The 18,064-nt window shown below is 36.3% G+C and overlaps 1 protein-coding gene across 1 annotated transcript; it reads right to left on the reverse strand.

The window, feature by feature from the left end:
• Positions 1-512: 512 nt before the first annotated feature.
• Positions 513-16,700, reverse strand: LOC132068411 (uncharacterized). The gene is made up of 21 exons (XM_059461983.1): positions 16,450-16,700; positions 13,093-13,191; positions 12,787-12,938; positions 12,452-12,524; positions 11,879-12,001; positions 11,354-11,462; positions 8,543-8,622; positions 8,337-8,418; positions 7,126-7,265; positions 6,900-7,010; positions 6,643-6,759; positions 6,419-6,508; positions 5,753-5,806; positions 5,501-5,575; positions 5,260-5,335; positions 4,953-5,052; positions 3,479-3,548; positions 2,382-2,452; positions 1,889-2,001; positions 1,509-1,739; positions 513-1,130 (listed from the first exon to the last, which is right to left on the reverse strand). The coding sequence occupies exons 1-21, from the start codon at positions 16,573-16,575 to the stop codon at positions 775-777; spliced, it is 2,448 nt and encodes an 815-aa protein (XP_059317966.1). The 5' UTR covers positions 16,576-16,700; the 3' UTR covers positions 513-774.
• Positions 16,701-18,064: the final 1,364 nt, after the last annotated feature.

Raw genomic sequence — 18,064 nt, forward strand, 5'->3', positions numbered from 1 at the left:
AGTAGCGTATTTCATCCCTATTTTTGAATATTTTTAATTAAATGTCAAACTCTTTCTCCTTCCTAATTTTTCAGCAATTAACAGGCTAAAACAATACTATAAGAAACACAATTCCCCTTGTTACTTCTCGCAAACCAAATTTTTACTCTTTTGTAGGAATATAAATCATTAGTATTACAAAACTAGACGAGATATGTTTAAAAAAAATCGTCCAACGTTTTGCTGAATAGCTACTGTAATTTTAATTCTCTGATATATATAGTAGATAATGTGTTCTTTATTATTTGGTAAACCTATTAGAATGAAACTTTCCACTATCTTTCCAAAGTATAGGCTAATAAATTACTTTCTACTATCTTTCCACACAATCAAGCAGAGATCTGAAAGCAACTGGTCGTTCGAGTATTGTCAGTACATTCATATTTCATGTTGCATTTAATAAAAAATAATACAAAAAAATTGCTGATTCAGTTGCCTACAGAAAAGAAAACTAAAAACCTCAACGTTGAAACTTGCATGTAATGAGTTCCGTTAACTACAAAGAATTGCATCAATGATTCTGAGTAAAAACTACAATGTCTAGACAATGGCAAAAAATGATACTCACCTCCCAAAGAACCTTTAGAGGATGCTTTTAAAAAAAATACATCTAGAAACAAACACAACTTTCAATTGCATTTTCAGTTGGAACTATTACTCACGCAATGAGGGTTAAATTTTACAGTGACTCATGAAGTCTTCTTTCAGTGTTGACCCTAGTTCTGATTTTGTGATTTACATTCCAGACGATGTTCGGTTTATTTTATGGGCACCCAATTTAGGAACTGCAGGTTTATTTCCTCGGCCTCGCCCAACTGAAGGTCTGACTTTAGTAGTCGGTACAGGAGCTGCAATAGCAGCCCAAGGGTCACTATCGTCAAGTGCTCCACTTTTTTTCACATTCAAAGGCTTTGATGAAGGAGCCGGGGCAGCTATGGCGCCCCACGGGTCATCATCATCAACTGTTCTACTTGCTCTAGTGGTTGATGGCTGAGAAGTAGCTCTTGGAGCGGGAGCAGAAGCAGGAACAGATCCCCACAGGTCCTCATCTTCATTTTTGCTTACCTTCGTTGTGATGCTTCCTCGCGAAACTGAAACAAATATTGTAAGAATTTGGAAAAAGTAAAACAAAAAAGAAAATTAGAATGATCTAATAACCAGACAAGGTAATTTGCTTCTAGCTTCTTCCTAGTTTTCTGTCTCATTTTTCCCAATGGATCTTGCCATTTTCATTGAAGGGGAAAAGAGGATAGCGGGATTTAGTTAAATGTTAGTTTCTGATGGGCAATATCTATGAAGTTACAATTATGAGTTCCAGCAATCTCTTTGTTCATCACCCTCATCTAATTTTGAATTTAGTCTGCCCGCGCCTCTCAGTCATACCATGTAACTGAACCGTGACTTCCTTCATACTGTCCAAGAATGTAAACCTCTACTAGAACACATAGTTTAATAGACTTCGCTACTACCTTGTGATTTTGGTTGAGAGACAGGACGTCTTTGAGCAGCTTGGATATTTGCTAGAGAGGGAGACGGCTCGATGTCATCCCAACCATCATTGTCATTGTCATGACCTTCAAGAATTCCATTATCAAGTTCTCCCCATCCATCATTTGATGTTGGGGATACTGGCACAGGCTGATCTGTCGTATCTATGCCGGAACTAACATGAATTGGCGTTATACTCGAACTATCTGCAACTGTTTAATTCGGAAACCAGTATCAAGTTGGGGATGAGTTCATCCTCATAAGCATATAATTAAAATTTGAATAAAGCAGCACGAAAATTATCATTATCAGCCAACCACTGAAGCATAATGCAAAATAAATAAATTGGTAAGCTGCATACTTGGACTAGAATCAGGGACTGCAGAAGTAGGAGGCATGTTTGAGGTAGCTGGAGCATATGGACCCTGCTCAGAGGATTTACCGCCTTTAAGGGTCAGTGAGCTCATAGCCCAACTGCAATATGAGAATAAGGCCATATTACTGAAAAATATTACAGGAAATAAAAACTGTAGAAGGAAAAGGGTGAATGACAGAGCTCCCGTAAACGCAACGGATACATACTTCAACAGTTCTTCACAGTAATCCTGTAGTATTAGTTTGGAGATGGAAATATTTTTAATGCTTCGTTAACACCCTCTAAATTTTCATATCATGACAACTTAACAGAAATTTTTAGATAATTATTGTCAAATTAGGATAAAGCTTAACTGGGGAATTCTATAAGGAACTGATGATAAAATGATTATGTTGCAGCAACTTGCCAAATGCAATGTATAGCAATTACTTTACAATAGAAGCAAAATGACCACATAAATGCTCAAATAATCACATACCCTAGCAAACTTGCATTTCCAGGAATTGATGAAGTTCCCATGCTTGTGGTGCTGGTATCTCCAGTGCTAGTCTACACAGTACAACACAGAAATGAGTGCATAACATGCATAAGGGAGAGGATGAGAAACACAAGTGAGAATGGTAGAAAAATCAGGGAAGGGATGAGATGGTAGAAGAAACGACACCATAATGAACAAGAGCATCGATACACGTGTAACTCAATGCAGATAGATCATGAATAGTCATCTCAAGCTCAGCTAGAAATTTAGGCTGAACCGTCTAGAACTTTGAATTACTACCTAATATGTACGGTGAAATGAGTGGTGTATGTGTGTGCGTTTATATATGAAGTTATGAACCCAGCTGTACAAACTACAAATAGAAAAAGAATGTATAGGACTGTTTGTTCCTTCAAAGACCTTGTGTATCTTTCCCTCCATATAGTCGGCTACCTTAAAAGGTGATTTTACTTTACAGAGAGATTAAAGGACTGTTATCCAATATTATTAAGAGTTATGTAGGATGACTTCACTGTGTAATTGCTTTTACTATGCCTTTCCCATATCAATCTATCATCGTTTGTGTTGGTCCCTTTAAACTGTTCTAAAGTTTTGAAAAAACCAGCAATTCTAGGGATCTCTCAACCATTCAAAAGCTCCTGAAATTAAAGATCCACCCCTGTTGGTCCCAAATCTCCCAAACTGTTGCATCAGGTCATAATATACCAGACAATTAATATTATTAGGAAATAATCTTTAAGGGGTCCGTGAAGGAAATAATCCCCGAGTTTTTTTATAACCCTGGTGTCCGCGCAAGCTTGCGCATCGACTAATTCCACGGGGCACCTGCTACCTCCCACCAGCACAGGTACCGAGTAACTCTGTCCACCAAGACTTGGAGAGATGGAGGAAATCGCCTAGTGTTTTTGCCTCCCTGGGATTAATGCCCCAAGTTTTATGGCTCAAAAAAGGGGAAACCCATTTTTCTCAAGCTCCAAAGGCAACTTCATAAAAGGCAAGCTTTTCAACTCAAGGCTAAAGTTGGGACAACTAATGTGCAGATCAAAAATCAAATAAAAAAGAATACATTAAAATACCTTCTCATGGTGCTGCTTGACTAATTGCAAAAATTGATCAACTGCTTCGAATGCTTTTGATTGAACATCACTGTTCCATTGAAAAGAAACAAATGATGACAGAGTATATGCACCAACATAATCAGAACAAGTTTTCCAACTACTCATAATAATTGATCCGCTCCAAACAACAAAGCAACTCAAACACAACAAAATATTCAGAAACTACAATCAATGCCCAGGCAGGCAAACAAAATGGATCATCTTTGATGCTATTTAGGATTACCAGTCTTCTATCTGTATATTGGGTTGACTTCTGCACAATGACGAGCAATATGCTCCACAAAGTAATAAAACCTACACATTCTAATGACTACAAGCATGTGTTACTTTCTGATAGATTTTGTAATACAGAAATGCCCATAATCATCCAGACAGCGACGGAAGCCATGCTTGATAGTAGAAACTGTCAGCCTAAGCATCCATCAAACTGTCAACCATGAGGATTCCGGCAATCATACCTATCGGATAGCCTAACCGAGGCCTGCTTTTAACAAATAAGCTCAAAAACCACAGAGAACCAAAGCCATTGATTTCCAAGTGCGTAGGCAGTAATCTATTTGTGCTGAGGAAAGCTCCTTTTTTTTTTCCCAATAAAGTAACCAAACTTTCATGGAAAGAGCAAAAACTACCCATACAAAAGAAGTATACCAAAATGTAGAAGCCTCAACAAAAAATATGGGTTTCTACCAACAAAACCTAATCTTCTATTGCTTATAGGGATCTCATGGATGCACCAAGAAGAAATAAGGTATAAGAGGTTATTCTTCAAGCATACACGATCCTTCTCTATCCACTCAAAAGCTCTCCAATTTATCTTTCTATACAGTCCACATAAGTACAAGTGGAGCAACATCCCATGCCCTGCGTCTTTCTTTTCGTCTTCTAAAAGCCCATCTAAACATTACTTCTTTGACCGGGGCAAGCTCCCTGACTCTGAATATATTAGTAATGGCAAAGCTTAAAAACTTCTTATTTTTTATAGGAGCTAAAGTAATCCCAGAAAGTGGCCCTTTGAATATTGGAATGAAATGGGATCAAATGCAGCAATATGGATAGTAAGGTTTCATACAGCTGACCCCGACTAGAGATTGATAGCCTGTTTGGCCAAACTTTCGGGAGGCCAAGAGTGCTTATTTTAAAATATGAGGTGTTTAGCCAAGCTTTTGGGAGAAAATAAGTGTTTTTGGTAAGTAGCAGAAGCTTAAAAAAAGTAGCTTTTCCCCAAAAGTAATTTTTTGAAAAGCACTTTTCAAATAAGCTGATTTTAGAAGCTTGGCCGAACAAGCTATGCGTCATAGATGTAAAGTAATCCCCGAAAGAAAATGTTCTGAAACACTAGCATAAACAGATTCGATTGATATCAGATATCCTACGTCCTTACAAGGACAAGTTTTCTGAGAACAATAAGTGCAACTATTTAAGAGAAGAATACCTGTCTGGATCAATGGTAAATACAACAATGTTGGGTAAAATGCGGGTTGCAATCTCAGTCACGTCATAGTAAGAGCTGGTAGCAGACAAAGCCATGATACCTGCCAAATAAAATTTAACATCCAATATTACGGAGAGAGGAACGAGGACAAAAAAGGGAAGAGGAAGCAGAGAAAGACTCAGGAATTTGGAGAAGATCCAAAACGAATATCAAGGAAAAAATTGAACTCAAGAAAATTATCATTACAACAACAATAACTACGCCTCAGACCCAAATAAGAAGCTGGATGCAAAACGTATATGGTTACCTGCTGCTCGGGCAGGTGCAAATGTATCACGCAAAGCACGAACAGTGAGTGCATTTATTAGCACCCTTTTCCTTGTCTACAGGCAGAAAAATTCCATTAATTACCATGTCAGAAGTAAAACACATCTCGGGAGGGATAGGTTCTATTTTAAAGTCTTTTACCAGTAAAAAGCCAATAGACATTTAAAAATTATCACTTATTTAAATTCTGGAGTGGTATGATAACCAAGACAGTTCCTTACCCCCTCATTGAGGTAACCGGCAATATTTCCAAGCAATATAGTAGTGTTTGTTCTAATTGCCGGTTCTTCATCAACCTACATACACCACAAATAGAAAAGCAAAACCTAAGGAGCAAAAGAATAAGCCTAGACAAGAGGAATAAGTTCTGCAGTATGATACATACCTGTTTCTTGAACAGATATTTCAAACACTATGAAGCAAAGAAATAATTATAGACAAGAAGACTAGTAGTTTGCATGTAAGATTCACACCTGTAGCTTCGAGAGATATTTCAACAAAGATCCTGATATAGTGCGATGTGAGAGCTGCAATATATTATGGAAATACATTAGTTAGTGTGATACTAGGAATTGACACTATATGGAACTACTTTGTTGAAGACATAATAAAGTAAATAAAAATGTACTCTCTCTAATAGCTTAAGCTTTTAGATGAGATGGTACAAACTTCAACATGGTATCAGAGCAAGCTGAGGTGTTTAGTTCGAGTCTCAACGCCACCCATTATCAAACAAGAGTTTCCACGGCTTAGCCCATGAAAAAGAATCAGGCTCGCACGTGAGGAGACGTGCTGAAGACATAATTAAGTAAACAAAAGTACACTCTCTATAACAGCTTAAGCTTTTAGATGAAATGGCCACACACTTCAACTTACTCAATCACTACGAAACACGATATTGTTACAGACGAACAACCAAAGAAACAAAAAGCACTATAGCATCACATATAAAGGTAAGTATCAATACCAGTGCATACATCAGTAATCAGACTTACAGAAGGAAAGTCAAAGCATCAAGTACAATGGCATGTTCTAGTTCAGGTATACAGCAAAATGCCGCACAACAAGGTCAGTTAACCAGAAATTTATTCTCAAATGTTAGAATAAAAGTGGAGGACCTATATGCAAGATGTACACACCTTAGGAGCCAATACAAGCATAGATTTAAGTGTCAACTCCCGAAGAAAAGCAGATGTGTCAGAGAACCCAGTAGCCACATGAGCATAAACCTGATCAAAAGCTTTGTCAGGCAATTAAACCATCCAAGTGCTACGAAATTCTGAATTATTAAGTGTTTCCCTTCGAGTAAGTATAACTGTACGTTTGAAATATTATAGCCATAATTCATCTAATATTTTCACACCTGCTCATCAACAATTTTGGCAGATAAGGACTCCCCATATTGATCAATATGCTGCAGAAGACCCACTCGGATGGACCGATCATTGGAAGCAAAAAGTTTTACGATTGTAGGCAGTACCTATTACAGATGCCCACGGTTCAAAATACAAGTTAAAACAGAAACTAAACACCAAAAAGAAGACGTAATCACTCTGGTTGATGCAAAACGTACTTAATCTCGGGAAAAAGAAAAAGGATAGAGCAAGAAAAGAGTTCAACCTTCACACTGAACTCATCTGTTGAAAGCCAAGAACCCATTTTCAACAAAGCCGTTAAAGCAGGAGCAGCAGCTGAACCAAATTCTAATGAAGAAGCTAACAAAGGAAGCAACTGCAAAGAAAAAATATTGGATTTGCTCATGCAATTAACTTAATTATTTTGAGTAAATTTTTTCATTTTCTTTATTTAAGTCGCTAGCATTCATAATGGAAGAAAAAAGGATTACCTTCTTCAGCACAATTTCGCGAGGAAGTTGCTCTACTAGATTTGGAAGCTTACGGAAGAAAGCGTCTTTTTCTACACTATCCTTAAGATTAAGTATTTCCATGAATTGAATGGTCTCCACCAACTTATTTTGGAAATATTCTGCCAATACATGATTAGCATCTTTAGCGGATATCCGGCATGTGAATGATATATTGGGCAGAGTATTAACACTATCGCTTCAAGTCAGGTAAAAAGAGAGTAACAAAACTAGATAAATCCAGGGTTAATTACAAAATCGGTCAGAGCGATAAATGTGCCCATGAAAAATGAGCAACGGAAGCAGCATCAAATTAGTAAGAGACTCAAGCATTAGCTCCACATAATGAATTCCACTAAGATGAGTCAAAACGGCTTGATTTGATTAAGATAGATTAAGGTTCATAGAAGACATGAAAACATAAGAAGGTTCAGAAAACTTGGAAAGGTACGATATACACAAGGAAATGGACATCTATATATATTACACTTGATTTAGTTATGCCAAAAGGCTACCCATTTGATTCATCCTAATTGACAAACCAATAGGTGCCTCAATACAAAATTGATAAACTATCATGCAGCCAGGTATAAGATAAAGTTATAGACGGCAATGCTTTTGTGAGGGGTTAAGTTAACCAAAATTAGGAAACAAAACGTGACAAAAGTACAATACAAAAAATTGACATGATTATTCACTGAAGTAGATATCAATTGGAATTTAAGACTGACATGATTGGCGTGGTATAGAATTCCGCAATCATTCTTTCGTACGAATATATCACAACACATAAAACTGGTTGAAAGAAGCAATAATGACCTCATGCTCATGGGTTGTAACTGAGGAACAAGAAAATCGTAAAATTGATCAGATTTGAAAAGCCTTGTCTGAATTATCCATGATGACTAATGATTAGCTATTTGTGGAGAATAAAACCCACTTCAGCATCTAGTCCTTAGATTTGAAACGTTGACCACAGGCAGATGGTGACAAAACACATTTCAAACATATATTGAGCTCACATCTGCTACTAGAAGACTAGAACTTATTGAAATAAATATCCACAATCACCATGCGAGAAAACAACAGTCTAACAGTAGAATAGGAGAGAAGTATTAGTCATATGACGTAAGCCGTAAGGTTCTAACAACTTAATTAATGTACAAAAAAATAATATCGAACAAAAAAATTACCACTATTTTCAAGAAGCTTTGATGAATTCAACCTGCGAGCGGGCATAGAGCTCAAGAGACGCTGATAATCTGGAAGTAGAGACTGTGAGACAGGAAAATAAGCCAATTGCAAATGAAATGAATTTTTCAAATCCATCAGAAGATAAAGAAGAGCAAAATCAGACAGGTGATCAAGAGAAGCAAATCAATCGGTGGTTGCAGCATACCTTTGGAATAGAAGCAGTATTGCGCAGTTCCTCTTGTTTGCTCAATTTGGTACCAGAAAACAGTTCATAGATAAGACAGCCTAGCAATTCCCAGCATCAAAAAATTAATTTGCAGTTGAAAAAGAACATTTAAGAACTCTAGTGTGTTTGATAGATTAGCAAAAAGCTCTCCAGTCCATTTTGCATCCAGAAAAGGGTGACTCCATATAAATACTCAAGCATTATAACAATGATAATATCTAAGAAAGAAGGTACAGCAAAAGCAATCATTTCATTAGCCGAGGAAAAGTTGAACGTTACAGCATTTTAGATTTCATAACTGCAATCTACATTCCACTATCATTATAGTGAAACCTCGGAAAACACTGCGCATGGACAACACATTTTATAGCATGAAATTAAAAACATAAAAGCTAGCAATTTTCAGCTCGGAACACAAAACAGATCAAAACTACGTCAGCTAATTTTAAATCCCAGTGCCTTCACAAGCCCTTACCACACAATCTAAATATTATTTTGTGGTCCAATGGCAAGGATTCTACTATCTGTATAAACCACATCTACCCTTCCTTCCTATACATCTATCATTGTATTTTGTTCTCTTTTTGTTTAATCTCACTTCTGAATGGAACTAGGGCATATATTGTTCTATTTGTTCCAGAGAAACATACACTTAAACAGAACAAGATCATCCAAATTTATTATGATAGGAAATTTCTGAAAAGCATGAAATGGGCCATAAGGAAATCAAGAAATTGAGAATGTTGTACTTAGAAGTGCTTCATCTAAGTATGAACTATGCAGCTTTTATGTGACAGGCCTAGCAGCAGGCGTTACTAAGTCATAGGAAGTGTCCTACTGCAATTTAACAGTTGTGCTAGTTTGAAGTTGTGCATCGCTTCCACCTGGATAATTTCACACTTCTTTAAATTGATTGCCACAACTGCTTGGAATCCACTTGTCTCATATATGTTAATTGAGATTCATTTGCATAAAGAAAACACTGAATTATCATTTGCAAATAGTAAATGTGAGACGTGTCACTATCCTGCCCATTACTGGCAGTAAAACCCTTCAAATAGTGGCACCCAAGGGTGTGGCCTAGTGGTCAAAATGAAGTGGGTTGAGAACCATGAGGTCTCGGGTTCAAATCCTAAAAAAGACACACTAGGTGATTTCTTCCCATCTGCCCTAGCCTTGGTGGACAGAGTTACCTGGTACATGTTGCTAGTGAGAAGTGAAAGGTATCCCGTGAATTAGTAGAGGTGCACGCAACTTGGCTCGGACACCACGGTCATCTAAAAAAAACCTCCAAAATAGTGTTCTGCTACAACTCTATCCATCATCTTGCTCAACGCTTCCGTCACCAAGATGTAGTATATGAGAAATCGTTTCACCCTGCGTCAGTCCTTTGGAACTACCAAAGAAGCCAAAATGACTCTCATGTACTATATAGAGAATTTTGCCATCGATATTCTGTACCTAATCCACCTCCTCCTCCTATCGCCAGCACATCTTCATTGTTACAAAATGTAAAACTTCTCAGATCACATGATATCATAAGCTTTTTGGATGTCCAGCTTAGGACTACTGGTCTTCTTCTTCTTCTTCTATTTTTTGATTGATAGTTTCCCTTCCTATCTTCTTGAGAACCCACCAACCTCACCTGCCATTAGTGTCGACATCTAAATATATCTTTCTTCCACATATGCATTCTGAGGGGCTGACACAATCTCATTTAGTACCTTCTTTCGTCTATAATAAAGCACCTCAACAATTATCTTGTCGATTCTTCCCTCTGGAATAATGGTCACTTTTTTATTGTGAATAATGGGTCTTAATCACTTTTTTTGGTTGTAAATAATGGGTCTTAAACTCTTAATCATTGATATTTGCTAATCCATCCTTCTTCAGAATGATTGCCATCGACGCTCTTTTCAAACTCTCTAGATTCCTTGAACGATATAATTATCTCTACGAACTACTGAAATGATCAAATGACTAACGAAGAAAGATTGAACAAGTAAGCTTCCATGTACTAGTATCTGGAAGATTTAAATCGCAGTGGCTTCACAAGTCCTCACCACACGATCTACTATATAAAGATACTACCAACAATAAGCAAAACTGAGACAATATCCAAAAATGTAGTGCTAAAATCTCAATCCCTTACACTTAACACTGCGCATGGACAACACATTTTATCGCATGAAATTAAAAACAGAAAATCTAGCAATTTTCAGCTCGGAGCACAAAACAGATCAAAACTACGTCAGCTAATTTTAAATCCCAGTGCCTTCACAAGCCCTTCACTATAATAGAAGAAGTATTGCGCAGTTCCTCTTGTTTGCTCAATTTGGTACCAGAAAACAGTTCATAGATAAGACAGCCTAGCAATTCCCAGCATCAAAAAATTACTTTGCAGTTGAAAAAGAACATGTAAGAACTCTAGAGTGTTTGATAGATTAGCGAAAAGCTCTCCAGTCCATTTTGCATCCAGAAAAGGGTGACTCCATATAAATACTCAAGCATTATAACAATGATAATATCTAAGAAAGAAGGTACAGCAAAAGCAATCATTTCATTAGCCGAGGAAATGTTGAAAGTTAAAGCATTTTAGATTTTCTTTTACGCTCTCAGTGACATGGTAAGGTCCATAACTGCAATCTATATTCCACTATCATTATAGTGAAACCTCGGAAAACAGAGAGCCAAAACTTGTTAGTCTTATCATTCTATGACCACTGAATAATGACTAAAACTAAACCAATCAAAAATAATAATAACGACAATTAAACAGAACAGACTCACCCAAACCCCAAGAATCTATAGTCCAAGGTGGAGATTTTCTGATTGTCGTCCAGTCAGACTTCAGCAGTTCCATTGATTTGTATTGTGCACCAATAAGCCAATCATATTGCTAGACACAAATAAAGACAAACAATTAACCTGTATTGTTCTGTGACAAAGGAACAAGGAAAAATAACAGTAAAGCATGAGATACTGGAGAATAGCATCAACAATCAATCAACTACACCTCAATCCCAAATCAGTTGGGCTAGACTATATAAATCCTCTAAAGAAAAATATGAATCTTCAGCTAAAAAGGGATACAAAAAATAGTTTCAAGGATAATTAGTTTGTCGTGCTGTGTTCCTTAAAAAACAGAAAAGTAGGTTTCTATTTTTTCTATGTTTTCTTCAAGTGCCATCTATAGAGATCCAATAAATGATCTGTAGTTGTCCACCCTGTTATTCACAGTTAAAGATGAGGTTTGGTATGGCATAAAAGTGAAAAGAAATGTTGCCAGTGAGTTAATTCTGAATCATAGTTTACCAGCATTGGTCCAACAGAAGATTCATTGTGTCCATCAAACTCAGAAAGAACATCAAAGGCGTGCAATTTCCAGTCCAGAGTTTGTGTAACAACAACACTAGCCAGGCAAACATTTCCATGAACCTGCATTAGTAAAAATGCAACTCAAAATAATCCATCAAATATTCGAGTGATCCAGTAAAATTTGCAAGCAGAAGATTAAATGACATCAAACATATACCAATATGAAAGAAGTAATAGATCGCAGATGAAAGAAAATGTTTCAGGCTTTAAAGGTATAGGCTTCATGATATGCTTGGCCCAAGCTTGAAGAGCTCTGCAGCACTTGGATGCATCCAGGAATGTATAATGAAACTAAGGATCCAACTTATGTGTTGTAACCTCTATGTGCAACGCCAAAAATCAATATAGCTCAGCCATTTAGATATTCATAAGAAGCATCAATAAACAAATCTCTGCTGCAATTTTATTTTTATCCTAATATTAGAACTTCCCGTTCCTCAGAAAGTAGCTTTAATAGATGCACTCCTTCAACATGGGGAACAAATGAAATTTAATCAAAAGCATACTTACAAGTTTGCAGTCGTTATTTAAGAAGCTCACAGCTTTGGCTATTCGATGCAACCCCCAGGCATAATATTCGTCCCTGCCACCATCAGGAAATGAAATTGATGCCTTATAATGAACTATAGATACCAAATTCAGGAAATGACTATGAAAGCATATTGATTCCAGGTTGGAGCTTATGAGATACTATTGGCAATAAAAGTTGAAGATTATGCATTTTGATACAATGACTGCTCAAAAATTAACTCATGCTGCCGTTATGATAATTCAGGTAAGTCATGTAATCAGTCTATCTTAGGCATAGAATGGTAAGAAATTAATGAACCACGGTAAATTCATACCTCTGGGTACCTTTTAATCCTAATTCCTTCAGCTTTTCAGAGAGTGGCATGACAGGTTCAGTAACAATATAGATGGTAACCTTAGTAGTAGAACCATCAACATTTTCAGCTTCAGTGCTGTGAAGAAATGACAAAATATTCGGATGCCTAACCTGAAAAAAAAAAAAGGAGAAAAAATTAGCATCAAGGACTCCAATAATTCGAAACGAACTATGTCCATAAGCTAAAAAATGAGAAGTAATACTCTGATTATAAGGTAAGGTGAAGTGTCAATGAACTCATAATTTACAAACAATATTAGCTTACTGTACGAAGTCTCTTGACTCCATTCCGACCAGCAGCTAGATGTCCATCAGTTGTGCTATTTCCTGAGAGAGCAAATATTGACACAGGAGTCCCATCATCCTGTTTGAAGAGAGAAACAAAAATGAATTGCTTATCGTGAACCAACTAATTCGCATACTGGAAAACTGAACATGACGCCAACATAGCATATAGCTGGTGCTAAGACGTCTACATTAAATAATTTTATGATACATCTTACAGTTTATTGATTTATAATGTTTAAGCAGATGGAAACTCACAAGTTACAGTCACAATCCCGTCCATGTTAAATATTATTTTGTGGTCCAATGGCAAGGATTCTACTATCTGTATAAACCACATCTACCCTTCCTTCCTATACATCTCTCATTGTATTTTGTCCAATGGAACTAGGGCATATATTGTTCTATTTTCCAGAGAAACATACACTTAAACAGAACAAGACCATCCAAATTTATTATGATAGGAAATTTCTGAAAAGCGTGAAATGGGCCATAAGGAAATCAAGAAATTGAGAATTTTGTACTTAGAAGTGCTTCATCTAAGTATGAACTATGCAACTTTTATATGACACGCCTAGCAACAGGCGTAACTAAGTCATAGGAAGTGTCCTACTGCAATTTAACAGTTGTGCTAGTTTGAAGTTGTGCATCGCTTCCACCTGGATAATTTCACACTTCTTTAAATTGATTGCCACAACTGCTTGGAATCCACTTGTCTCATATATGTTAATTGAGATTCATTTGCATAAAGAAAACACTGAATTATCATTTGCAAATAGTAAATGTGAGACGTGTCACTATCCTGCCCATTACTGGCAGTAAAACCCTTCAAATAGTGGCACCCAAGGGTGTGGCCTAGTGGTCAAAATGAAGTGGGTTGAGAACCATGAGGTCTCGGGTTCAAATCCTAAAAAAAGACACACTAGGTGATTTCTTCCCATCTGCCCTAGCCTTGGTGGACAGAGTTACCTGGTACATGTTGCTAGTGAGAAGTGAAAGGTATCCCGTGAATTAGTAGAGGTGCACGCAACTTGGCTCGGACACCACGGTCATCTAAAAAAAACCTCCAAAATAGTGTTCTGCTACAACTCTATCCATCATCTTGCTCAACGCTTCCGTCACCAAGATGTAGTATATGAGAAATCGTTTCACCCTGCGTCAGTCCTTTGGAACTACCAAAGAAGCCAAAATGACTCTCATGTACTATATAGAGAATTTTGCCATCGATATTCTGTACCTAATCCACCTCCTCCTCCTATCGCCAGCACATCTTCATTGTTACAAAATGTAAAACTTCTCAGATCACATGATATCATAAGCTTTCTGGATGTCCGGCTTAGGACTACTGGTTTTCCTTCCTTTCTTCTTCTTCTTCTTCTTCTTCTTCTTTTTTTCTATTTTTTGATTGATAGTTTCCCTTCCTATCTTCTTGAGAACCCACCAACCTCACCTGCCATTAGTGTCGACATCTAAATATAACTTTCTTCCACATATGCATTCTGAGGGACTGACACAATCTCATTTAGTACCTTCTTTCATCTATTATAAAGCACCTCACCAATTATCTTGTCGATTCTTCCCTCTGGAATAATGGTCACTTTTTTATTGTGAATAATGGGTCTTAATCACTTTTTTTGGTTGTAAATAATGGGTCTTAATCTCTTAATCATTGATATTTGCTAATCCATCCTTCTTCAGAATGATTGCTATAAAGCACGCATCGACGCTCTTTTCAAACTCTCTAGATTCCTTGAACGACATAATTATCTCTACGAACTACTGAAATGATCAAATGACTAACGAGGAAAGATTGAACAAGTAAGCTTCCATGTACTAGTATCTGGAAGATTTAAATCGCAGTGCCTTCACAAGTCCTCACCACACGATCTAATATATAAAGATACTACCAACAATAAGCAAAACTGAGACAATATCCAAAAATGTAGTGCTAAAATCTCAATCCCTTACACTTAACACTGCGCATGGACAACACATTTTATCGTACGAAATTAAAAACAGAAAAGCTAGCAATTTTCAGCTTGGAGCACAAAAGAGATCAAAACTACGTCAGCCAATTTTAAATCCCAGTGCCTTCACAAGCCCTTACCACACAATCTAATATATAAAGATACTATCCAAAAGTGTTATGCTAAATTCCAATCCGAAACACTAATAGTGCCTTCATAAGCCCTCATGACACGATCTAATGTAGTACTACTATATAAAAAATAAGCGCAACTGAGACAATATCCAAAAGTTTTATGCTAAATTCCCAATCCAAAACACTAATACTGCGAATCGACAACACATCACTTTTTACGAAACTAAAAACAGAAATGCTGGCAATTCTTCAACTTGGAGCAGAAAAGAGATCAATACTACATCAATCATCTTTGTTTGTGTATTGAACTACTGAAGTGACTATTGAGAAAAGATCGAACAAGTAAAATTCATCACATGATCTAATACATAAAAATACTACCAACAAGACAACAATACGCGCAATTGAGACAATATCCAAAAATGTTGTGCTAAACTCCCAATCAACAACACTAACGCTGCACATGGACGAACCCATTTTATCGTACGAAATTAAGAACAAAAAAACTAGCAATTTTTCAACTTGAGCAGAAAACAGATCAAAACTACGTCAAAAACATGTTTGTTTGTGTATAAGCGCAACCGAGACAATATTCAAAAGTGTTACGCAAAATTAGTGTCTTCAAAAGTCCTCATCACACGATCTAATGTATTACTCCCTCCACATAAAAAAGAGTGTCCACTTATCAAATCAAGAAAGAATTAACCTTATCTTTCCATATTTGCCCCTCTTATCTTTCCATATTTGCCCCTATTAAGTGTTATGTGATCAAATCCCAATACTTATTTAATTAGGGCAGTTTAGTCAGATTACCTATTTTTATCATTGAGTTAGTATTTTCTTCAGGGGTGTGCAAATGGCTAAGTAAACACTTTTTCTGATCCGGAGGTAGTATAATATTTAAAGATACTACTACTATATAAAAAATAAGCGTTACGCTAAATTCCCAATCCGAAACACTAACACTGCTCATAATAAATGCTACATATAGCAATTTTCTCAGGATCAAATACTATGTCAAAATCATATTTATTTTGTGTATCTAACTACTGAAGTAACTATGCCTTTACAAGTCCTTATCGCACGATCTAATATATGTAAAATATAATATCCAAACTATGCTAAATTCCCAATCCATAACACTAGAACAACAAATTTTAGCAACTTTTCAACTTGTAGCAAAAAAGAGATCAAAATCGTGTTTAATTTGTGTATTTATAGAGGAATATGGAGTACCTTTGAGGTACCACGGTAGTGTATCCAAGAGCCCCAAGCAGAGGAATAAGGTTCACCAATATTATACGGTAGATCTTTAAGACCTGTACCAGATCCACTAACGACACCTTTTAAGAAATTAAACATCGTTAAGATTTCACCGATCTCCGATCACCGTTAGATCAGACGGGACCGGGAAAATGAACGATGATGATTTGATCTGATAAAAATGGAATTGAAGGAAAGTGGGAGTATCTAGAGAGTTGATGACAGGCTTTTGTTCTATCTGTATACTGTCAATAATGTGTAAATTGGCCCTTCGAGGAAATAACACATAGTTAGGTATCGAGGAACAAAATAAATTTAAGCAGGTGTTTGGCCATGAAAATCAATTTTTTTCATTTTATTTGGAATTTTGAAGTTGAAGTTGGACCTGAGGTTGTGTTTGGTTACACTTTTTGTAAAGTATATTTGGAATTTTCGTGGCCGAATCTTTGATTTTCAAATAAAGTGAAAAAAATTCTCAAAAACATGAAATTCTCATGGCCAAACGGGTCCTAAGAATGGAATGTTGGGTCTTTTAAAAATGGACTTGGCTTAATGGGTTGGATTTGAGTCTAATTACATGTGATCCAATAAAATATTTAATTAAAAGAGTCATATATTCCACATAAACTTTTGTAAAAAGGAGGAACAATTTTAAAGTAAATTAATGTTAAGGACATCTTTGGTCTAAAATAGTGGAAGGAAGGGCAAATTTGATCCAATAGGCGGGAGGAGGCATTTTTGAGTCATTGTTCTTACTTAGGGTAGTTTTGACCCCTTTTTCGTTGTATTAAAATGTAGTTACACTACTTAATTTTTTTTATGTTAGAATCAACAAAAAAGGCTCAAATATGCCATCCAACTATCGAAAATGGCTCATTTATGCCACTCGTCAATAGTTTGGCTCATTTGTGTCATCGAACTATAGGAAATGGCTCATTTATACCATCGAACTATAGGAAATGGCTCATTTATGCCACTCATCTATAGTTTGACTTACTTATGCCATCGCCCGTTACCAAAATGACTCATTTGTGCCATTTTTCATTAACGCCGATTTTATAATACCAGATATGACACGTGGCTCCAATTAGAGGACTACGTCGTTTAATTAAACCAGCCCAATTTTAAATATCAAATTAATAAAAAACCCGATCCATACACCTTACCCACCCACAACCATAATCTAGTTGGAGGCCACTTGTCATATATGGTATTGTAAAACCAGTTTTAATGAAATATGGCATCGATGAGTCATTTTGATAATAGGCGATGTCATAAATGAGTCAAACTATTGATGAGTGGCATAAATGAGCCATTTTCTATAGTTCGATGGCATAAATGAACCATTTCCTATAGTTTGATGACATTAATGAGCCAAACTATTGATGAGTGACATAAATGAGCCATTTCTGATAGTTGAATGGCATATTTGAGCCTTTTCCATAGAATCAAAAGTAATAATATGACAAAAGTGAATAATATGTTTTAATAAATAATTGATGATAGTTGGGTAGAAAACGCAAATTGATAATTGACAAAAACTGAAAATCGAAGTGTTTTTTCACCGTTATAACAATTGAATATGTGT

The sequence above is a fragment of the Lycium ferocissimum genome, chromosome 8 (assembly GCF_029784015.1).
Source record: "Lycium ferocissimum isolate CSIRO_LF1 chromosome 8, AGI_CSIRO_Lferr_CH_V1, whole genome shotgun sequence".
NCBI lineage: Eukaryota > Viridiplantae > Streptophyta > Magnoliopsida > Solanales > Solanaceae > Lycium > Lycium ferocissimum.

Excerpts from the sequence above, each read along its gene's own strand:
- LOC132068411 (XM_059461983.1), bottom strand. The coding sequence starts at position 16,575 with ATGTTTAATTTCTTAAAAGGTGTCGTTAGTGGATCTGGTACAGGTCTT. Across the intron at positions 8,419-8,542 it reads ATACTGCTTCTATTCCAAAG|TCTCTACTTCCAGATTATCA; the intron begins GTATGCTGCAAC and ends CCTGTCTCACAG. Across the intron at positions 2,002-2,381 it reads GGAAATGCAAGTTTGCTAGG|TTGGGCTATGAGCTCACTGA; the intron begins GTATGTGATTAT and ends CTCATATTGCAG.